This window comes from Triticum aestivum, chromosome 6B (assembly GCF_018294505.1).
Source record: "Triticum aestivum cultivar Chinese Spring chromosome 6B, IWGSC CS RefSeq v2.1, whole genome shotgun sequence".
In the NCBI taxonomy this organism is placed as follows: domain Eukaryota; kingdom Viridiplantae; phylum Streptophyta; class Magnoliopsida; order Poales; family Poaceae; genus Triticum; species Triticum aestivum.
Window position 1 is genome coordinate 591,249,573 of NC_057810.1, and position 21,410 is coordinate 591,270,982.

A 21,410-nucleotide genomic window follows, 5' to 3' on the forward strand; every position below is an offset into this window, starting at 1 on the left:
GCACTGATACTTTTATGTGCGAAACCCGTCATCTGTCTGCTTGTTTATCTTTCAGAGTGAGGAAGATATAAGTGTTGAACAAGCGTAGTCTCATCATCTTGCTCAGCTGCTTGCGCTGCAGCTCCCCAGCAGGGCTAACCTTTCTTGAACTCTATTGAAGTGTTGTCGGTTTTGTATATTATTTTATCGGCATGTTTATTTGCACTGGTGGCGATCTTTGATGCCCAGTGTATGTAATATGCTGTCTGCTTGTGCTTTATTATCATAGTGACGAACTTTGATGCCCCGTGGATGTAATATGCCGTAATTTCTTTATTGTATAATCTAGGTTTTTTCTTATTCACGATGATGCAGTTATTTTACTGTATATATGTCCTGTCTTCGTAGTAAACCGGCCAAACCGTAAAATTACGGTACATAATCAGGCCGTCATGCAATCACGATGTATAATCCGTATCATGGGCCCCGTCAAACTGGCCCACTAGTAGATTCGGGCCTTTAATAGGCCGAGTAACCCCCGGCCCTCTTTTCGCAAGAAAACTCAATGGGCTTTTAGGAGGCTGAGAAGTAGGTTGGGCCTGCAACGTGTTGAATAGCTCACGGACCGGCGGCAGCCCGAAATGGACCCTGGCCCATGATTGTGCGAATCAATTCACGGGCTTTTAACAGGCCAAAGTTGTCTCGGTCCTTGTTTGGCCCAATCATATATCGGCTGCGAGCAGGCCGGATGCAAACCGGGCCGTAGTTAGGCCCAAGTATATGACAGGCTTTTAACAGGCCGAAATTAATATAGGGCTGAAATGTTAAATGGTCCCTTAACAGGCTAAAACTAATATCAGGCTGAATTACTAAATGGGCCTTTAGCAAGTGGGCCCAAAAGCATAGCGTCCAGTCAACGGGCCGAATATGATATGGGCCATAATTGAGCCCAAAGCCTCTTAAAGGGCCGGACCTGATCTGGGCCGTGATTTGGCCCAGAAAGTGGGAGGCTTTTAACGGGCCAGATCTTATATGGGCCATTATTAGGCCCGGAACGTGGCAGGCCATTAATGGACCGGATCAATTATGGGCCGGCATTTGGCCCAAAACATGGCACCCAGTTAATGGGCCGGCCTACTAGGGTCCTCAAAATCTTGTGGGCCTACAGCTGGGCCGGCCCATTAATGTCGGCGCAATCTCGTGGGCCTTTAGCTGGTCCGGCCCATTATGATCAGCAAGAATTTTGTGGGCCTTTACCTGGGCCGACCCATTATGATCCGCAAGAATTTTGTGGGCCTTTACCTGGGCCGACCCATTATGCCACACAAAAATCTTGTGGGCCTTTACCTGGGTCGGCCTATTATGGCCCACGAAATCTTGTGGGCCTTTAGCTGGGCCAGCCCATTATAGTCCGTAAAATCTCGTGGGCCTTTAACTGGGCCGGCCCATTAAGGGTCGCAAAATCTTATGGGCCTTTAGTTGGGCCGGCCCATTTAAACTTGTTGGGCCATGCCACGTGTCGACGTATCATAGGCGCCTTCTGTCCAATGAGTGGATGGCATTTGTCCCAACGATGAGCCGACACGTGTTTCCTCTAGCCAATGATGATTTTACACGTGGAAAATCCCCATTGGTCGGGGCTGTTAACGGGTTATCGGATCCAAAACCCGACCCGATAGCTTAACAGTGTTCCATTATAGTGGATGCCACATGTCGGTCACCCTTGACGAAAGCACTTCTGTGACGCGCGATTTATCGTCATGAAAGTGGACACTTTCGTGATGATAATTTTGGTAATGTCATGGAACATTTCTACGACAGCACAGGTATGACTATCTTGATTCTGTCATAAATTTGTCATGGATGTATATGCATGACAAAAAACGCGACATACTGTTACAAACACGTATCATCACGGAAGTGTATTTTTTTTGTAGTGTAACATCATACTCTTAATGTTGTTTTAGGACCATTGTTACACTTAACGATATCCTAAGATCCAGAAAACACGATCACCAATAACACTTGAGCCAGTCTTAGAGGCAAGACTAGGAACCTATTCTTTACCGCTTATCATTTCTCACGTGCATATGGGTTTTCCACTGAATCACATATTCCAGGATCATAGTAGTTATAGCATGAAATATAAACTCTTAATTATGAACACGAAAATATAATAATATGGTATTGTTGCCTCTAAGGAATGTTTTCAACACCAAGATGGTATAACACCCTACTCTTGTCATGTATGGTATTGCTTTGTTCGAGATGATCTTTGTTACAACGTAAGTGGTAGACAGGTAGAGTGCTAAAAAGTCGAGCCCTTGTCTAGGTTGTAGTCGTCCTCTATTTATACTATCCCTGGTCCTTCCCTTATCGCCACGAGGGGTTGCACATAACTGGCACAAACAGAGAGAGAAAGCTCGTCCGTACCGGCCCGATGTGACAGGGCATAGCCTCCACGCCCACATCGGTAGGTAGCTACAAGACGCCCCTGTAGACACACATTGGGTTGGTGGCGCCTCTCCGCCCCTTGTAGCTGACCACGCGTCGGCAGAAATGACAAATTTGACCTGTGGTAAAAAAGAATTCATACAATGAACTGTTCTTAAAAAAAAATTCGCTCCGCTGACCTTTTCGTGTAGCGCCCGACAACTAGGCGCCACACTATACTATGCGGCGCCTGACTGAAAGGCGCTACATACCTCGCAAGCATCGCACCTCGGGCAGTCTGAAAATTACTAAGTCAGTGTGCAACGCCTGAGAGCTAGGCGCCACACTATACAGTGCAGCGCCTAGCCTCTAGCCGTTGCACTAGTGGCCACTAGTGATTTCCCCCGCATGCATGTGTCCGAGCCGCCGGTGTTGGCTAATCGCCCCCGCTTCTGCATGGCTTGGTAATCAATCGATCTGGTCAGTCAAACGCCCGCTGGATCGTGTGGTTGACGTTCCCGCACGTACGTAAGGCCGGCCGGGGTGCATGGTGATTTCTCCGATGCAAGCGCGCTCACATGCATGTGTCCGACCCACCCGTGTTGGTTAATCGGCCTCCGCTTTTGCATGGCCTGGTGGTCAATCGATCGGTGCAATCAAAGGTCCACTGGACTATGGAGCAGTGTACATGTGATGAGGCGTAGGCACATGCATGCAACTGTTGCGAAAGGCCCATCCCTGAACGTGTAGGTGGTACATGCAACGCCTAGATGCTAGGCGTTACACTGTATAGTGTGACGCCTAGCTTTTAGGCGTTGCACACTAACTTAGCAATTTTCAGGCAGTCCGAAGTGCGACGCTTGTCAGATGTGTAACGCCTTACGTTCAGACGCTGCACAGTGCAGTGTGGCGCCTGGCTGTCGGGCGCTACATGATAGGGTCGGAGGTGAAATTTTTTTAAGAACAGTTCATTTCGTGAATTAATTTCGGTTACGGGTCAAATTTGTTGTTTTTGCCCCCACGCGCCATGCCGGTGCACGAAGACAAAAGATGGACACACTTAGTCCCATCCTGGCAGTGGACGCCGGTCACTGTAGCGTGGTGGTGCGCATTAAATGCCTCTGACATGCAGATTCTCTAGTTCCTTCACGATAATGGAACTACTTCACGGGAAACCATGCTTCACGGGCGATAGCGCTTGGCGGCGAGCATGAGCCCCGCCAACCGAGTAGTGGCTGGGGTGCCAACATGGTGCCATGTAATCCTTCCAAGGGTGAACTAATGATGCGTTGCTCGTCGGGAACCACTGTCAAGCCCCATGTTCCGCCGAGGACCTCCTATGTGACGCGCATTGCGTCCAACAGACGCGCGCCACACAGGGGGGGTCGCCCGACTGGGCGGCCCAGCTTAATGTGAACTACGACTGAACACATGTGATAATTCCAAAAATAGTTAAGTGCCTACAAGGGATCGAACCAAAGACCTTGCAACAACTTAGTACGTACTACATGCGACTTCATGTCTAAGATGGCATCCGAGATTATATGAACTATCAGACGCGATAGATGTCAACTTATTTTTAAATTTCGAATTTGATTTTTTTCAAAAAATAAATATTTTCTGCAACACCAACATTTTTTGAAGAAAGAGGAACAAGATCAAATAATTAAATATTGTTTGAATTTACAAACATTTTTTAGAAACATGATTTTCTCGAAAAACATGAAAATACTTGGCAGCATAAACATTTTTATAAAATAACAAACATTTTTTTCCAAATCATGAACATTTTTTGTATTTGCGAACAAATTTTGAAAACATGTTTTTTTTTATTTGTGAACAAATTTGGAATTGTTTGAAAACATGAAAAGACTTGAAAACTGAAACATTATTTGAAATTCCCAAACATTTTTTAGATTTGTGACAAAAATAAGAATGCGAACATATTTGAAATTCCTAGACTTTTTTTGTGAATTTTAGAAAGAATTTTCGAAATATGAAGAATTTTCAAATTCTTGAACAAAATTTCCCGAACATATTTTTAATTTGCAAACAAATTTTCAAAACACGATCATTTTTAAAATTTGCAAATAAAATTTTGTAAGTGGGAACATATTTTGAAATTCTCCAGCAATGTCGGAATTTGTGGACAAAATTTAAAATGCGCACATTTGTAAAATTTCTGACCACTTGTCGAAAAGGGAAAAAACTTGAAAAAGGAAATTACATAGGAAAGAAAATAAAAAGAGAAATGGAAAAGGGAAAAATGGAAAATTAAAAATAAAAAGAGAGAAAGAAGTAACAGGAAAAAACCGGCTTCAGAGAAACTTCTGGAAGGTTCCCAAAACCGATAAAACCAGACAGGAACCTGCTAGAAGGTTCCTAAAACCAACGTGACAGGTGACAGATGACGTAACTGGGCCGGTCCAATGCACTCGATCCTGCTCGATGCCTGTGTGTTTGCTCGAAATTATGACGCACCGAGCGTCCAATAGGGATTTCCGTTCCGCCGACCCATGGTACCATGGTTCTGATTGGGCCGACAATGACGGTAAATTCTCTAGAGAAGGAGTGATGACGATGACGCATGTGCGTTATCTCGGCAATGCCCTCTTTATAGTGCTGTGAGTGGGTCTTGTGTGCCGCTCATCGATTGTGATGACTTTCGCTCGGTTTTTCATAATTAATCGGGTAATCTGATTTTAGCTCGGTTTTGGCTAATTAAAAAAACTTCTTAATAAATGCAGCAATCCTACCATTTAAAAAAACTGGACTTAGCCGGCCCATTAGAAATCGCTCTCTGCGATTACTGTTGTACACAGCCACAAGGAGCACCCCAGCGAGACAACTACAAACCTCATTGCTCATGTCACGTCCTGTTCAGCTCCAAAAGAAAAGTCACCTCCTGCCCAATAGACCGTCATTTCCGGCTGCTAAAATCCACGCGGACGGATCGAACCACGTGTTCCCGGCAAACGTGAATCATGCACCCTGGATCTACAGTATCGTGACAGCTAGCTTAGCATACCATGCTTGCATAACTGCGGAACAACCCAATTTATATACTCGTGGACCTAACTGTACTGCTTCATGTCAAGCAGGGCGGTTTATTCTGAAAATTTTAAAAGGGATAACGTACACCTAGAGTACCAAGGACATTTTTCTTGTCCAAGTCGAACCAACTAGGCCCACTTGCATACTTCAATCATGTCACGTGGGAGAATATCTCATGGTTCCTGTAAACCAAGTAACCAACCAGTGACAAAGGCTAGACGAGTACCCATAGAAACATAATAATTATACATGCATCCCACATCCTTCAACCCTAGCCGGCACCAAAGCCTTCTGCATGACACCGCCTTGATCCTCCTCGCTCTCCCGTCCGGCGGTCTCATCGACGACAAGATGAGTTTGGAGTCGACTCTTTCGTTTTTTTCGTCAGCATTACTAGGTTTGTGTTCTTTTTAGGTTTTGATTTTCTGTTAGCATCGACGGGATGGCGTCGGCGATGCGCATTGAAATAAAGCATTTTCGATAGTCGTCTTTTTTTCAGTTTTACTAGGTTTGTGTTCTCTTTATGTTTTGGTTTTCTGATAGGATCGGCGAGATGGCGACGGCGATGCACATTGAGATAAGCCTTTTCGATAGCTTCCTACATCGATGACGTTCAATCCGACATGGATGAAGGGCTTGTGTAGTATTTTGGTGTGATGACTTCAACATCTTCTTTTGATTTGTCTGCTCTTGTTTCTCTAATCATTTGGATTTGTGGTGAAGAGTTGTACCAGTGTGTTGTGGGGGGTGATGCCCCAACCGATGTTTCTTCAACAATTTCTAGTTCAAGCGGCGAGGGTGTTTGCAGGTGTCCTTTTCCTATGATGTCAATTTATTGAAATTTTCAATCTCCAATGGTCGGCGTACTATCGAAGGAAAAAAGATAATCGACATGATTTTTAGTGTAAATTTGTTTTTCTTGATAATTAACAAATCTAAGATACTGTTACCTTTAAAAAAACAGCCACAAGGGCTAACAAACTAGTAATAATAATAAGATTGTAAAGGAGATATACAATCGTTGTCCTTGATGATGTTGATGCCAAGTCTAAGTTAGAAACGAGCTTCATTTGTAAAAAAAAAATGCCCTGTTTGCTAGCTAATATGGAGTAAATTCCATTTTTATCCCCAAATTTCAAATTGTGCTCCATTTAACATATTTTTTTACTGAATTTAAACAAATAGTCGCCACTTTCTACCCTTTTTTGCCATTCTGATTGGTTGGGCCCACGTGTAAGTGTTGACTTGGCCTGCCAAATGGCTGGTTTACTTCTTCAAATGCTTGTTGGGTTCCGGTTCTAGCGGTACCAACTTTTCATGTGGCCACAACAATTAGAGCCCCGAGCATGGCACCCACTGTCCATGCCTTAGAACACACGCCTAATGTCAATGCCTCACCACGCAGTTTCATCTTGGCCAGCGGAGCAACTCCTTCGGAGGAATCGACTCGGGAAGCCATGTATCACCATCACCCATTTTTCCTTCCTCGTCTCTGGTCCTGTCGGGACCATAATTGATCTGTCGCTACAGTCACGTCCCCGCTCTTTGTTCTCCCCTTATCGACTTATGGTGTTGTGATGAAGCTCTTGTAGCTGTTCCCAGGCAGCCCTTCATCCTCGAGCTGTGACCCCACAAGCGTCAGCTTCGGTATCCTCCATTGACAATGGTGTCATTGCTTTTGAGCTCCCCTAGCTCGGTAGGGCGTCCTGGCATGTTCGTGGTGTGCCTCTATTCCTGTTTCACCTCTTCCGTCTTCCTGTCTTGTCTTCTATCACTCCCGAGCCGAACACACACTCGGCGTATCCCCGCTTCCTGTCCATCCCGTGAACATGGGCTTACTGCACCAGCAACGCCGCTACTCCAGCGTGCAGATGGATGGCCCCGTGCAGGCGAGGGAGAGGCACCCAACAACAACAGTACTCGCTGAAACAACTAAAAAGAAAAACCAGATGCACCGAAAGAAAACGGGTTGGCCAAATTAACCAACCCACATGGCATCCAAGTCAACACTTACATGTGGGCCGACTAGTCATAACACAATAATAAAAAAATTAGAATAAAAATTGCAACAGTTTGCATGAACGAAATTGAATAATAAAAATTGAAAAAAAGCTGCTGAATAGTAAGGTAGATAATGTCACAAACATGAAACTTAGGGTAACTCCAATATTTATCCCCGTTGCTAAACCAACAATATTCTTGGTAGAGTAGACCGCACATAACTAGAATACTAGGCCCGTAAGGGTTCCTTTTCCCTGGTTTTTTTGAACTTTTTTTGACCGCTGTGTAAAAATGACGCGTGTCTGGAAGAGTTTGTAGGCGTTTTCTCTCCTGGCGTGGTAGTTACCTATTTATGTGGCCTTATCTACCATCAGTTTCCAGAGAGTCCTTGCCTTTTTTTATCTGTCTCCGCGTTTTCCACGTTCGATTCACAGGGTTGTTGCCGGTTTAGGTGTGTTGGTCCCACGCGTCTTTTTTCTGTTTTTTTAAGTTTTTTGGGTGTACAACATGTCAATCTGGATGTCACGCGTGCAGTCCTGAGGGTAAAAAGGGATTGTCAGATCGACACGTCAACTTATCTAGAGACGTCCTGTCCTCTGTATAAATGAGACGCACGTCTCCTCTCATTGCCTCCGAGCAGTCGCTCGAGATCGAGTCAGCCAGCGGCCTGCAGCGATTCCCCACGCCCCCTCCCCATACCCTCCACCTTATCTCTTGATGCCGCCGGAGGGAGCTTCTCCCCGTGCCCTCCATCTCATCTCTTACCACCGGCCGGAGGGAGCTCCGTCGCTCTCCTTCAGTACGCCGCTCTTCTTTCCCCAAGACGACGAAAAACACAAAACGGGGACATACCATATGGCAAGGGGCTCCTCCATCGCTGCTTGGGTTATCGGTGGTGGTGTTGGCATTGAAGGATGGGGCGGCAATGCCATTGGAGTCTTGGAAAAGCAGCTCGGGCAGAGGAAGAGGACGCGCCCGGCGTCGGAGGAGGCTGGGCGGGAGACGATTGTTCTGCTGCAGGTACGTGAACATGGTGTCTAGGTTGACACGCTAGCCTCCTCTAGCAGCCTCTCTGCCCCGCGCCAGCTCTAGCCCCTCGCTTGCTGCCTCCTGCGACGCTGGTGTTCAGCTCGCATGCGAGGTGTTCTAGCAATTGACCAAACCGAGCCAAGCGTGAGCATGAACGATGGTCACATACTTTCCTTCGTCAAGTAGTCCAGTACTGCACCAGAAGCGACGTCGGCCGAAACAGGAGAGGAAGAGGCCACAGAAGGATTCTTGCGTCCCAAATGGTATGTTCATTTTTGCCAATTCATGATCCATCATTACCTGACTCACGATGTCCAGTGGACTCAGCTCACAGTGATTGATGATTGATCAATAGCAACACGATTTGATTCTCAATTTACAAGTTGATTTCACCGCTATGGATTGGATTAATCTGATTTTTGATATTTTGGTTTAGTGAGTTTCAGGTTCACGGTCTGGATGGTGGATTCGTTCTTCAGCTCCGGCGAGGTCATCATGTGCCGGTACATCTCACCTTCAAGCACATGTTGCAGACTCCGACTGGTGTGGCTCCGTCCCTTCCCAGTCCTATTTTTCTTTACTCTCCCTTGGTTACTGTTTGCCTTAATCTTGATTTGTTTTGTTGGTTCATGTTGTTCATTAGTTCTTTCTTTGCTGGATGTTCGGCCCGCTGATGCTGCATGGAAGCATTCGAAGTGAAAAATATCTTCACATACTTTCCTGTAAGTGCATCTCCCCGTCTTAATTTGGGTTGCTCTCACTGTCCCGCTTACCTGTTCTGCTTCGCCCATCATTCAGAGTTAGGTTGGTTCATGAGATCAGATAATGTACTGCCATTTATTTTACCCAACTGCTACATTCAAGATCGAGGAGTACAAGTGTCTATTGATCTGAACACAAAGTGTTACAATAGATTATCTCTGCAAGTGGATAAGGTGGTCATATGTTAGCCTACACTTTTGGACCAAAACAGTTTTACATGGGCTTCTCCGGAGGAAAAGGAAACCCCACTTGAACTTTTAGCTTCCCGTATATGTGAGATCACTTGCTGAGTTTTCCCACATCATAGCTTTTCTTGTGAATTCATGGGATCTTAGATTTTAATCAAGTCATGCAGTTCTGAGTTTTAATTCATGTGCAATAGTCACAAACAGATCTGTCTTGCATTCAAAATATTGCAGGCTTGAACTTATTTACATTTCAGTTAAATTTTGTTCACCAATGTCAGCCAATGTGAGAGCAAAGTTTTCCTCCGATTATTCTAAATTATCCTTGGACTATTCTGAATCTGTAAATGGATGTTGAATTCTTAATACATCTATGCCATCTATAGAAAACAATGGCCTCGCGTGCCACTGTGCAGTGAACACTGAACAAGTCTCGAATCAATATGCATTTGCGATTTGTGGTTCTGTCCTGTTTTAGTAGGGTTGTCTTCAATAATCTTTTGGTAATTTTGTAGATTAGGAAGTTTAATTCTTTTCCGATAATAGTTTAATAGTAGTCAAGATATGCTACTGCATGTCCATTTTACTGTATATATCTGTTTTTACACTTCTATTATAGGTCTGGGAGTATTATGCCGAGCCTCCCCAGCAAGGTTTTCAATATTAAGGGGGAAATCTGAAGGTGTATAAGGTAAAGAGACAGAGCTCTAGATACATTTGGTAATAAATTTTCTTTATACCTTGCATTATAATTACACATGGGAAATACAGATGAGGTGCCTGATGTCAGCTGCAATCACAGATCTAAGAATCAGCTTTTTAAATGTAATTGATAAAATGATCAATGATTAAATGCGTGACCCACTACGGAGAGAAAGTGTAAGAACGACACACCTAGGATTAACCCTGACTGTTATCAAGTTCAGGTATTTCCATTACTGTATAGATTCAAGCAGTGTGTTGTAGTTACCATGACACATATCTTCACGAGAGAAGTTTTTGTTAAGCAGTAGCTTAGGATAGCTTTTCTTCAGTATGGTTCAGATCACCATTATTGCATGAAATATATAAGAACATACTCATTACCTGTGTAAAATCTTACAACAGAGAAATAATGTTTATGCAGACTGAACTTGTTATTCTGCGAACTTACGTTGACACAAACTATTGACTGGGTCTCTGGCTTGGCGCTACCTGTATGAGGTACACCCTTATGGTGTTGTAGGTACCATTTTTATTGGCCTGCTGGTACATATTCAGTTAATCACACAGAGTTATTGGAATATAGGCAAGACTGTAGTATGTGTTCATCTGGAAGCCTATAGACAGAAATATGTGTTCATCTGGAAGCCTATAGACAGAAATATGTGTTCATCTGGAAGCCCATACTAAACAATATTTTAGTGATCTTGGATGCTATCACCTACATAGACTATTTTCCCGTAGTAGTGTGCTTCCAGTTTGTTTGGTTCATGGACGGTCAGATGGTATTTCACGTAGCTCTTCCAGTTTGTTGGTTCATGGATGGCCAGATGGTATCTCGCCTAGCTAACCTGCTTTCAAGTATCAGTTTGCTAAACCGGCAAATGCTTATTTTCGCTAGCACTATATAATACATCAATTGGTTTCATATTGTTGAAATTTGAATATCTGCAAATTAGAAGAATTGTCTTTTTTATAGGATGCCTATTTTGTGTTGCAAATTAGAAATCTTTTCTAATGTGGTGCAAAATTTTGTGCTGTTCTTATGGCCCATGGTCCTACGTAAAGTATTCCAATACATTTCCACAAATCAGTTTTTATTTTTATTTTTCACGTAACATGTTCATGTCCAATCAGGGATGGGTTCAAGTGGTTCTGGGACATGTATAGAGAAGGAGCTCATTATATATGGAGACAAGTTTTGAATTGGGGCGTGTTGCTTCCTACCTGATGGTGTAGACGTTAGATGAGGGATCTCCATATAAGTAGAATATCACACATATGGATGTTGTATCTTGGATGATTCATAGAAAAGAAGCCAAAGAACGATTCATCAGTTGCATATCTTTTTTACCTTCTACATGTTATTTTTTTCTCCATAAGTTGGTCTGCACTTCAAAAAAGCTGAGAATGTGACTATATGAGAAGCGTAATTAAGTGTGTTCAAGAAGTATATGTAGGGGGGAAAAATAGACTGCTGGGCGTAAAAACTCTCGAGCTGGCTCGAAGGTATGCATATGCAGACCGTACAACAAAATTTCAAAAACTATAACAAAACAAACACATACTGAACCAATGGGTGCGGCGGCAGCGTGCCGCCGCGCACAGTTGGCCGCGCATGCTTCGGTGTATCAACTTGAATGGATTGCGCAGCTTCTGTGGATTGATTTGAACAGATTGGATCAGCTTCTGTGGATTGATTTGAACAGATTGAATCGACTTGAATAGATTGGTTAGTGATATATGTCTCTTAGGACCCGTAGTGGTGGTTTGATTCAGAAGTAAATTTCACTACCACTACATCGCAAAGACAAATCCAGCTGAAGAATCAATATCTTGGGTCTAGGAAGAAAACAAGTGCTTCGCAATTCCGGTACCCACTATCACTACATATTGTAGATCACTCATGCATGTACCAACTAGATGTATTTTTTCTTGTATGAACTACTTTGCCACCACTATCACTACATGTTGTAGATCACTTATGCATGTATGATGTATCTTTCCTTGTATGGACTACTTTGCCACGAATCAAGTCTTGGGACGACTTACCAAATATTAAAAAAATAAATAAATAGCCTATAATCCTTATGGCGCGGCGCCGCGCACTACTCGCTAGTTTCTACTACTGCCTCCAAGAAAAACGGACCATGACAGCACGTTCTCATATCATTATCCTCGACGCTTAACCGCCCAATCCGATCCGATTCCCTGATCGCAGCGCCAAACAAGTACAGTAAACAACACGGAAAAACAGCTCACGGCCTCCCGACAATCCCAATAGTTTTCCGTTTCCGCCTGTCCCGTTCACCGCCCAGCACGAGGGGCGGGCCCGGCCGTCCGATGGCCCGACGCGAGGGGATCGGGCCGGGCGGGGGCCGTCCGATTTATTCCATCTCCCGAACATATCGATGGGAAGCAGATTCGACTTTCACCAAACAAGTACAGTACTCTACCACTAGTCCCACTCGCGTCCTCGCTTCCCAGGCGTGGTGGGAGAGGAGAGGAGAGGACGACCCGGCCGACCCTCGCGCGCTCCGCCTTCCCCGCCTCGCCGTCGCCGTCGCCGAGGTGAGCGCCCAGAACCTCGCGGGCAGCTTCGGTTGAGCACCAGTTTCGCTTTTAGCACTTTTTTTCTTCCGGAAGAAAGATTGCCTGTCCTTTTTGGGCGGACGGACGATTTGCTGCATGTGCTGGAAAGCTCTCGGTTTGGTGGGATCTCCTGGCGCGCGTGGCTTATTAGCTCGAGGCCAGGCGTAGGCTGGGTGGGATCTTGCATTCCTGCCCGCGGCGGCGTTTCCGGGGGAGCTAACCCCGCCGTCTTGGGGCGCGTGCCATTTCGACGGCGTTCCTTGGTTCTTGCGGCGGCCGCCGTCCCGAGCAGGCAGGAACTGGGGTTTTCCGGCTCTTGGCCGTATTCATTTACTGCGATTTCCAGCCAGACTGGGGAGGTTGCTTCAGGAATTTGGCTGCTCCGCAATCCCCCACCCCCCCTCTTTAAATGGTTTAGCTGGATTGTTGAGGGATCTGGATGGTTCTTGGTGAGGGTCGAGGTTGCCTGTTGATTTGTTTCCTTTTTGGGGCATAAGCCTGTTCAGTTGATACTCTGAATTTTGCCGTTCCGGAGTGGTTCCTTGCTAGCTACTCGTAGTTTTGTTTGCCGGCAGTGGGAATTTGGGAGTCTGGTTTGCTACTGGACTGTTCTGCTGCCTCCTGCGGGATAACTAACTGGATAATGTTCATAGGTGACACGACAGCAACTTCAAGATCTCCTAGTGATGGCTGATGTGAACATTGTATCCTTGTCCATTATGTTTTTCTGTATTCTAGTACTCCTTGGTCATCGGGTTGGATCAGCACACAAGTAGAAGGTGAAGACGATCTGTGTAGGTTTAATTATGCACACAAATATTGCTCCATACTACAGGAGTAGGTGATTTTATACACAAGAAAACATGCTCCAGCCTCAGTAACTTTCTCATTCTTTCAGTTACTGGTCTACTTTTACAGACTATTGAACCGTATAAATTGAGAAAAAATTGAATTGGTTGGCGTCGATGAACTCTTATGCTTCATAGAGATCACCAACAGAATGCTCTATTTCCCTCTTTCACTTTCACTTCACCCAATCCTTACTACCATCTTCTCAATTGTTGTGTAAGGCACACTCAAGAATACAAGACCACCTCCTGCTGCATGGCCCTCCATAAGTTTCTTAGCTAGCTCCTAAATATCATCTGCTATAATTACCAGCGAGATTAGACTGTATGAATTCATTGAATTGTACTTTTTGGGTGGGTGTGTGAGTGGTGGGGAATATATATGCATGTTAATGAGTTTGTCATTGCAAATGGGGTGCAAAATTTTTTTTGCGGAAAAAATGGGGTGCAAACTAGCATAAGTGCAATCTTTAAGCATAATTGTGATCACTTATGTTGTGCATATCTGCTAGAATTTTTTTGTTTCATCATACCATCTCTCATATCATCTAAATACAAGCATTCTCTTTGGTCTAACTCGATGCAACTCAGTTTACAGTTCTTACAAGCGATTTGTGTTGTTTTATGATAGGGAATAGAAAAACAGAATTATGAGCTCAGGGAGTGGTGCAAATAATGGCCATGCGAAAGAAGCAGCATTATATGAGCAGCAGCTGTCCAAGGTGATCCAGTATCACCTATTTTGCTTAGATGCAACTCATTATTCTTTACCCTGTTGTGCGTGGATACCGTTGTTTCTATTTCTCATATTTATATTCCTCCTTGTTAGATTGGTGAAGTTAGAGCTGCTCTAGGACAACTATCTGGAAAATCTGCACTGTATTGCTCAGATGGTTCAATTGCAAGGTACCTGATAGCAAGAAACTGGGACGTGAGGAAGGCTACCAAAATGCTTACAAAAACCTTGAAATGGCGTTCTGAGTATAAGCCAGATGAGATCCGTTGGGTGAGCCGTCCCCACCTTTTGACTTAAGCAAACCTATATTTCTCGAAAGAAATAGCATGTCATGTATCCATGTGGTACAAGTGATTCGCCTTATACCATTTTGGATCTTTGTAGTATGCTTTGTGAAACAGCCGAATAGTTGATGCATTATTGTAGTAGGTCTGATGGCATAGTATTTGATACACATTATTAATTTAAATTTCGTGATATAGGACGAGATATCGAGTGAAGCCATGACTGGAAAAATTTACCGAAGTGATTATTTTGACAAGAGTGGACGGAGTATTCTTGTCATGAGACCTGGATGCCAGGTTTAATGATGCTCTTTTTTTCTTATTGTATCAAAATGTGCATATGTATGCACATTAGATTGTGTCATTTTGTCGTTCTAATTTTGGTGACTCATTTTCAGAATACCAAGAAGTCCAAAGGGCAGATCCGGTATTTGGTATACTGTATGGAGAATGCAATTCTAAATCTTCCAGCTGGACAGGATCAGATGGTTTGGCTGATTGATTTTGCTGGCTTCAGCTTGCCTAATGTGTCACTTCTAGTGACAAAGTTGACAGCAGATGTCCTACAAGGTCATTATCCTGAAAGATTGGGTGTGGCAATTCTTTATAATGCTCCCAAGTTTTTTGAGTCTTTTTGGAAGGTATGATTTGTAAAAGCTTTAACCATCTTATTTTTATCTATTTAGGCGCAGTTTGCGGTTGCTGAACTGTGTTGGTTAGCGAAACGGAAAAATACACAGAGTTAATAGAAAATAATCTGGTATTTTTATCTATTTAACCTTATTTTATAATCCACAAAAAAACACATGAAAGCAGAAAAATGTTGGTTAGCCAAACGGAAAAATAGGCAAAAGCTGGGTTATCATAATCTACCTCAATGTCACATGCAGCGTTACTTAATCAGAAGCATAGGGATGATGTGCTCCATATCTAGTACCTAAGCATATCTTTGTTCTCCTCTTTTGCTTGTAGACTTCCAATATAAGATGTCACGGTGGGTTATGTACTTATAATTTTCTTCTTAAATTCGAAACACCTCGTATTTGTTTCTTCATGTTCTTTTTTCGTCTTGTGGAGTTTCTGTCAATGAGTAACAGTTATAGGATATTATCATATAAAAATTAAATGAAGCATCCAGTGTTATTTATAACTATAGGACCTGTTTCCGGAACTAAGTACTACATCTGAATGCAGATGGCAAGTCCCCTTCTTGAGCCAAAAACGAAAAATAAGGTCAAATTTGTGTACTCGGATAGACCTGAAACTGACAAGATAATGGAAGACCTTTTCAACCTGGACGAGTTAGAATGCGCATTTGGCGGTAGAAGCCCGGTCACTTTTAACATAAATGATTATGCTGCAAGGATGAGAGGAGATGATAAAAAGATGCCATTATTCTGGAGCCCCGAGAACTCTTCTCTTGCTGCAGAGCCATATCGCATGAAGAACCACGGGTCTCAACAATGTGACTCGGGTTTGAAGACTGAAGAGACTCCATCTGACATGATTGGGGAAACAGAAGCTGCATCTGAAAAGAGTGGAGAAACAGACACTGCATCGGAGAAGGAAGATACCGAGGCTGCATCTGAGGAGAGGGAAGAGACCGAGACTTCATCTGAGAAGAGGGGAGAAACTGCGACTGAATCTGTAAAGGAGGAAGAAACTGCGACTGTTTCTGAAAAGAAGGGAGAAACAGAGACTGGGTCTGAAAAGAAAGAAGAAACAGAGACCGAATCAAGCACTGTAAAATCGACAAGCTCGCGAGGGGAAGGTATTGCATCAGCAGGCAAAAGCGGCAGTTCATCTGATCCGTGAAGCTATCAGCACGAGAAGTACATTCCAATCTTGATATGAGCTCCCACCACAGTGAATTCCCACCAACATATGAACATTAAAAGTGATAACAACCCTTTTAACACACAAGGGGGGAGTGTTGCCTGACTTATTTTGTAGTCGCCCCCCTTGTGACCTTGTTCGAAGAACCTTTTGGCAACAAATGAACCAATCAAACGGTAACAATGATAAAATACTTTGCTACCCTCAGCTTTTGTATTCCTATTGCTCTTTGGAATCTATTGGAATGCATGCTATATCCTGCTCTCCTTTTTCGGTAAATCTGAATATCACCTTTCCGCCATTTCTTAACTTTTGCACATCAAAGTTGATGTCTACTTCGCATTGACCGGACTTCTGTCTTCTTATTCAACCTTTGACTGAAAAATACTACTTGTAATTTCTACTGTTATTTACTCCTCAAGGAGTACTAGCTAGTGTCAAAGCTCAAGGAGTTGGCAACAACTTGTATATCTGCTAGAAGCCACCATTTACATTTCAGTCAGCAAGAAAAAGTGCTAGGCATGAAAGTTGAAAAACCTTCAGCCCCCCCTCTCACTAGACATTTCTGATCCTTGTAACCTATAGAAGAAGTATAGACAAAAGAGGATCACTATAACAGGTCAAAAGTCATAGAAGCTGTGTCTCTGCGGTATCGGCAACGGCGACTCGCAATGAACCCTGGAGTCCAGGGTGGAGTAGCCCTTCCTGATCCTGCTCCCGTTGTCGGCGTCGGCCTCGACCACGAAGACGCTGCAGACGGGCCGGTGGTCGGAGAACCGGTGCTCCCCCCTGATGTACTGCAGCTGCTCTATCCCCTTGCCGTGCCACAGTATCCGGTCGCACCTGCATCGACATGGAGGTAAAGGTAAACCTTACGTCAGAGTTTGGCAAAGACCTGAAACCTCCATGGTTCAGGTCCAGCGACAGTTCTTTCTTCTGCTGGTAACTACCATGAGGGTGTTCTCCTTTTCCTCTTGGATTTGGTCGTCTCGCCGGCGTAGGTGTCGGAGTTGAGCTTGTACTTGTACGTCGGCGCGAAGTAGATCTTGCCCTCCTTCCACCCCTTGAACACCCGTCCTGCTTGCCTCTCGATCATCAGCTGTCCATGGATAAACAGGTTTCTTGGTCAGCCAGCAGAACTTTGCTTGGTTTTGGCTGCTGCTGCCACTGTAGCATATCTGAAAATTCTGAAAAATGCAGTTCACCATTTTGGTACCTGATCGTTCTCCAGCAGGGTGTCCCAGTCGTTCTGCTCCAGCAGCACCCTGGTCTCGTCGTAGCTGAGCGCCACCCGGTAGTTCAGGTCCCCGAGCCATATGATCCGGCTGGGTTTTTACAGATGAAATCAACATCAGCAAGCACAAACAGAGCCTATGATTTTGTTTCATTTTGTTGTGTGGGTGGGTGATGGGCTTGGCTTACTCGTGGTCGATGATCTTCTCGGGGATGCGCTGGCCGGGGACCTTGCAGATGCGGGGGAACTGGGTGCTCTTGAGGATCTCGGCGACGTCGGAGTTGCGGCGGACCTCGTCGCCGTCCTTCTCGCCGGAGGCCAGGTGGCTGCACACGAAGCACACGCTGGTCTGGTGCAGCGTCATGCTCATGGCGATGCAGCCCTTGTTGCCGAGGCGGCCCATGATGCCGCGCCCCACGGAGTCCACCCGGAGGTGGCCGATGTTCTGCACCAGCTCCCGCCGCACCCACACCGACAGGAAGATGCCCACCATCTGCTTGCTCGCGATCAGGCAGTAGTTCATGCCGCCGCCGGCCTCGGGTCCCGCGGGCGTCATCATCGCCGACGAGGAGGAGGAGCAGGATGGGTCCGGGTCGTCGGCGCTGGACGTGGAGGCCTCGACGCGGTAGATGAAGTCCCGCATCTCCCTGGCGCGGCGGTGCATGGTGGAGGGGTCGGCCATGCAGGTGCAGGTCTTGACGAGCGCGCTGTTGACGCGGTAGCTCTTGCTGAGCGCCTTGAGGGTCGGCTTCTGGAAGAGGAGCGCGCCGCTGCTGGAGGACCTGGGGATGGACGGGCGGGCCCGGGAGGAGGAGGAGGAGGCGACGGACTCCGTCGGCGACAGCTCGTCGCCGGACGACGGCTGGTCCTGCTGCGCCTGCGCCTGCGCCTGCTGCTGGCGCTGCTGCTGCTGCTGGGGCTTGTTCAGCGCCTGGTAGATGAGCGCCAGCCACTTGGCCGCCGGCTCGTTGTCCTCCACCACCAGCACGTTGCCCGCGTTCAGCGGCACGATCTCCTGGAACCTGCATGCGCCCATATAGATCATAATTCATATCGAAAAATGTGCAGCATCGATCATAGTTTCATTGAAAATTTGCAGGGAGATCCTGTACGTACGTACCCTAGGACGTATATGTCGGGTAGCCCTTCTATCTGGAGAAAATCCTCTAGGTTAAGGCTGCTGTTAGGGGGCCTCCCGCCCACGTTCCACGTGCCCACGAACACCCTGCAACGCAATGCCATCAACTTGACAAAGATCAGCCTCTTCTTTCAGACAAAAAGTTCAGACGAAAACTGAAGATCATGTTCTCTTCTCTTGCTTACCTGTACTCCCGTGTGTCGACGTTCCTGTTGGGCGAGTCGAGGCAGCTCAGGGTCAGGCTCTCGATCCGCGTCGCGCAATGCCGATCTGCCACGACACGACACCAAAGGAAAAAAGAAACGCAATGTGATCCATCGATCACGACGAGCACACACACATACGTACGTGCACATTTCTCCCCCAAAAACGATGAGAGCTCACCTGAGACGCTTTTGCGGACGGCGGGGGACGCGTCCAGGAACTCCTCCGCCCTCGCCGTCGCGGAGTCCGCCCTCTCGCCGTATTTCTCTTCCAAATCTGCCATGCCAAGAAGACCAGGCAACCGTCAGAAACAGAGGAGGCCGACGATCCTCCGGCGCCGAATAGCTAGCAAGGGAACGCACCGAAGAGGAAGTCTCGGTCTCGGCGGGAGGGAGGGCGCTTGTCGGAGCTGCCGGCGCCGCTGCGGCCCTTCTTGCGGAAGATGTTGGACATGAAGGACTTCTTCTTCTTGCCATTCTTGGCGAGCTCGTCGGCGGAGGCGGGCTTGGGGATGTCGCGGGGGACGGCATTGCTGCTGAGGCTGTGGTGGTGGTGGGTTGACATTCAGCCGCTGGCGGTCGCGGTCGCGGTAAAAAGGAGGGGACGGCGTGATGCATGGACCCTCGTCCGGGACGGGCGCCTCGCCTGTCTTGTGTCGTAAAAGGCAGCTCCTTTTTTTCCTCTCTTCTTCCTCCCCCCTCCACGGAGCCCGGCAGGGCAGGCAACAAGGCGAGAGCGAAATGTGGAGTGGTGGGCGCAGGAGGCAAAGTGGGGGCGAAAATGGGTGGCGGGGAGGGAATTGTGTTGCCCGGGCCTTCAAAAATGAATGAACGGGCGCCTGGTGTTCTTTTCTTTCTTGCAAAAAAATGATTCAGATCTATTATTAAAGTTCTGCAGAAGTACAAAGCATCTTGAACATAATAAAAATTGATAAAAATTACATTGAGATTCCAAGACCCCCAAACCACCACTATTGCCGCCAGAACGCGCCACTGTCGCCGCTCCTCTTTCGGAGTCGGCTTGACCTTATCGATGACAGCCGGAAAGTCTTCGTGCACGTGCCCATAAGGACCAGCGCCCTGGAGCCACAGGCGTCGCCGTTGAACCCTTGCATAGATCTGGAGCACCTGCCACCAAATTTCGCCACAAGACAAGAAACTCTAACCTCACCGTCCCAAAGGGACCGCAGGAATTTACGCCGTAGCTCCGTCGACTACGTCCAGCTGGACGAACTCGAAAAAATAGCGCCGCCATTTGTCTGAGCACTGCACTTGCGAGGACTAAAAAGCGCTAACCTAAACTACTAACCAGAGTGGAGGCACCGGGCTTTCCCTCCCCGCCACCGCCGCCGAAACGGCAAGCAGAGGGGATGCGAATCCACGAGCTCGCCGGCCGAAGTTTGAAGAGAAGAGTTCGCCCTAGCCACGCAAGGAAAACAAGAAGCCGATTGTTCAGGGAGGGAGCCTACGATGCTAGCTATGGATGCACAACCCCTTTGGTTTCTTCTTGCCTTCTTGCTGCTTTTTTCTGTTTATTTTTTAACTTGCGTTTTTTAGCAACTAAAGTGTGTCATGATATGAGCACTGTGATTTTTAGGCGTCAAATCAGACTCCCTAGGATGCTCTTGGAATGTGTCTGGTCTGGGTACTGCTGGGTTAAGTACAGTATGATGCGTGTTTGAATCTCACGGAGAGATGCATGCCAGCCGTGCTAGGGGGAGTGGGGCGGTAAATAAAATATGAATGAACAAGTCAAAACAGCGGGCATTAGTAGATAAGATGTGCCAGCCGAAGTTTCAGGTCACATGTGGACGGTGCATATTTTCATCTAGTGCCAACGTTGACCTCAGCTCAGATCCACAGGTTTTCTATCACCCACTTTTCCAACTTCAGACTCCATACCATACGCTGGTTGATTTCCGCGCCTTTGAAAATCGAGGCAAACAGTATTCTAATCTTTCTCTGGATCAAGGCAAACAGTCTTTAATCTTTCGTCTACATGTTTGTTTTATGTAACCCCAAAATCACTAGATAAAGAGTATTTGTTGTGAAGATCATTCCAATTCCTCAGGTTGTGCCAAGTGGCGCGCTGCATGTGTCGTGGTTCTAAGTCTGACAGTAGAATAGGGGGTAAGTATGGAAAGGCAAGGTCCTAGCTATGGAGTAGTTGTACACACGGGTGTTTAGCGAGTTCAGGCCCTTCTCTGAGGAAGTAACAGCTCTACGTCTCGGAGCCCGGAGGCGGTCGACTGATCTCTGTGTATATGAGTTACAGGTGTGCGAACCCTTCTACCAGTGGAGGGGGTGGCTTATATACAGGACGCCAGGACCCCAGCCAACCCACGTAGAGGAGGGTTAAAGTACATTAAGGCTGGGCGTTACTGGTAACGCCCT

At 46.2% G+C, this 21,410-nt stretch overlaps 2 protein-coding genes across 6 annotated transcripts; one reads left to right on the forward strand and one right to left on the reverse strand.

The window, feature by feature from the left end:
* The first annotated feature begins 8,105 nt into the window (after positions 1–8,105).
* LOC123138195 (phosphatidylinositol transfer protein 3) lies at positions 8,106–16,648 on the forward strand. Of its 5 annotated transcripts, XM_044558125.1 has the most exons (8): positions 8,106–8,759; positions 8,933–9,039; positions 9,140–10,134; positions 14,217–14,307; positions 14,415–14,591; positions 14,804–14,902; positions 15,004–15,246; positions 15,800–16,648. In XM_044558125.1, the coding sequence occupies exons 4-8, from the start codon at positions 14,236–14,238 to the stop codon at positions 16,418–16,420; spliced, it is 1,212 nt and encodes a 403-aa protein (XP_044414060.1). In that variant the 5' UTR covers positions 8,106–8,759; positions 8,933–9,039; positions 9,140–10,134; positions 14,217–14,235; the 3' UTR covers positions 16,421–16,648. The 5 variants fall into 5 exon arrangements, with proteins under 5 accessions (XP_044414060.1, XP_044414057.1, XP_044414059.1 ...); XM_044558122.1 differs by lacking the exons at positions 8,106–8,759; positions 8,933–9,039; positions 9,140–10,134 and adding an exon at positions 12,416–12,716; XM_044558124.1 differs by lacking the exons at positions 8,106–8,759; positions 8,933–9,039; positions 9,140–10,134 and adding an exon at positions 12,881–13,029.
* Positions 16,649–16,837: 189 nt separating this feature from the next.
* LOC123138194 (type I inositol polyphosphate 5-phosphatase 5) lies at positions 16,838–19,783 on the reverse strand. The gene is made up of 8 exons (XM_044558120.1): positions 19,380–19,783; positions 19,198–19,293; positions 18,999–19,083; positions 18,796–18,900; positions 17,864–18,697; positions 17,658–17,766; positions 17,392–17,540; positions 16,838–17,284 (listed from the first exon to the last, which is right to left on the reverse strand). The coding sequence occupies exons 1-8, from the start codon at positions 19,579–19,581 to the stop codon at positions 17,062–17,064; spliced, it is 1,803 nt and encodes a 600-aa protein (XP_044414055.1). The 5' UTR covers positions 19,582–19,783; the 3' UTR covers positions 16,838–17,061.
* Positions 19,784–21,410: the final 1,627 nt, after the last annotated feature.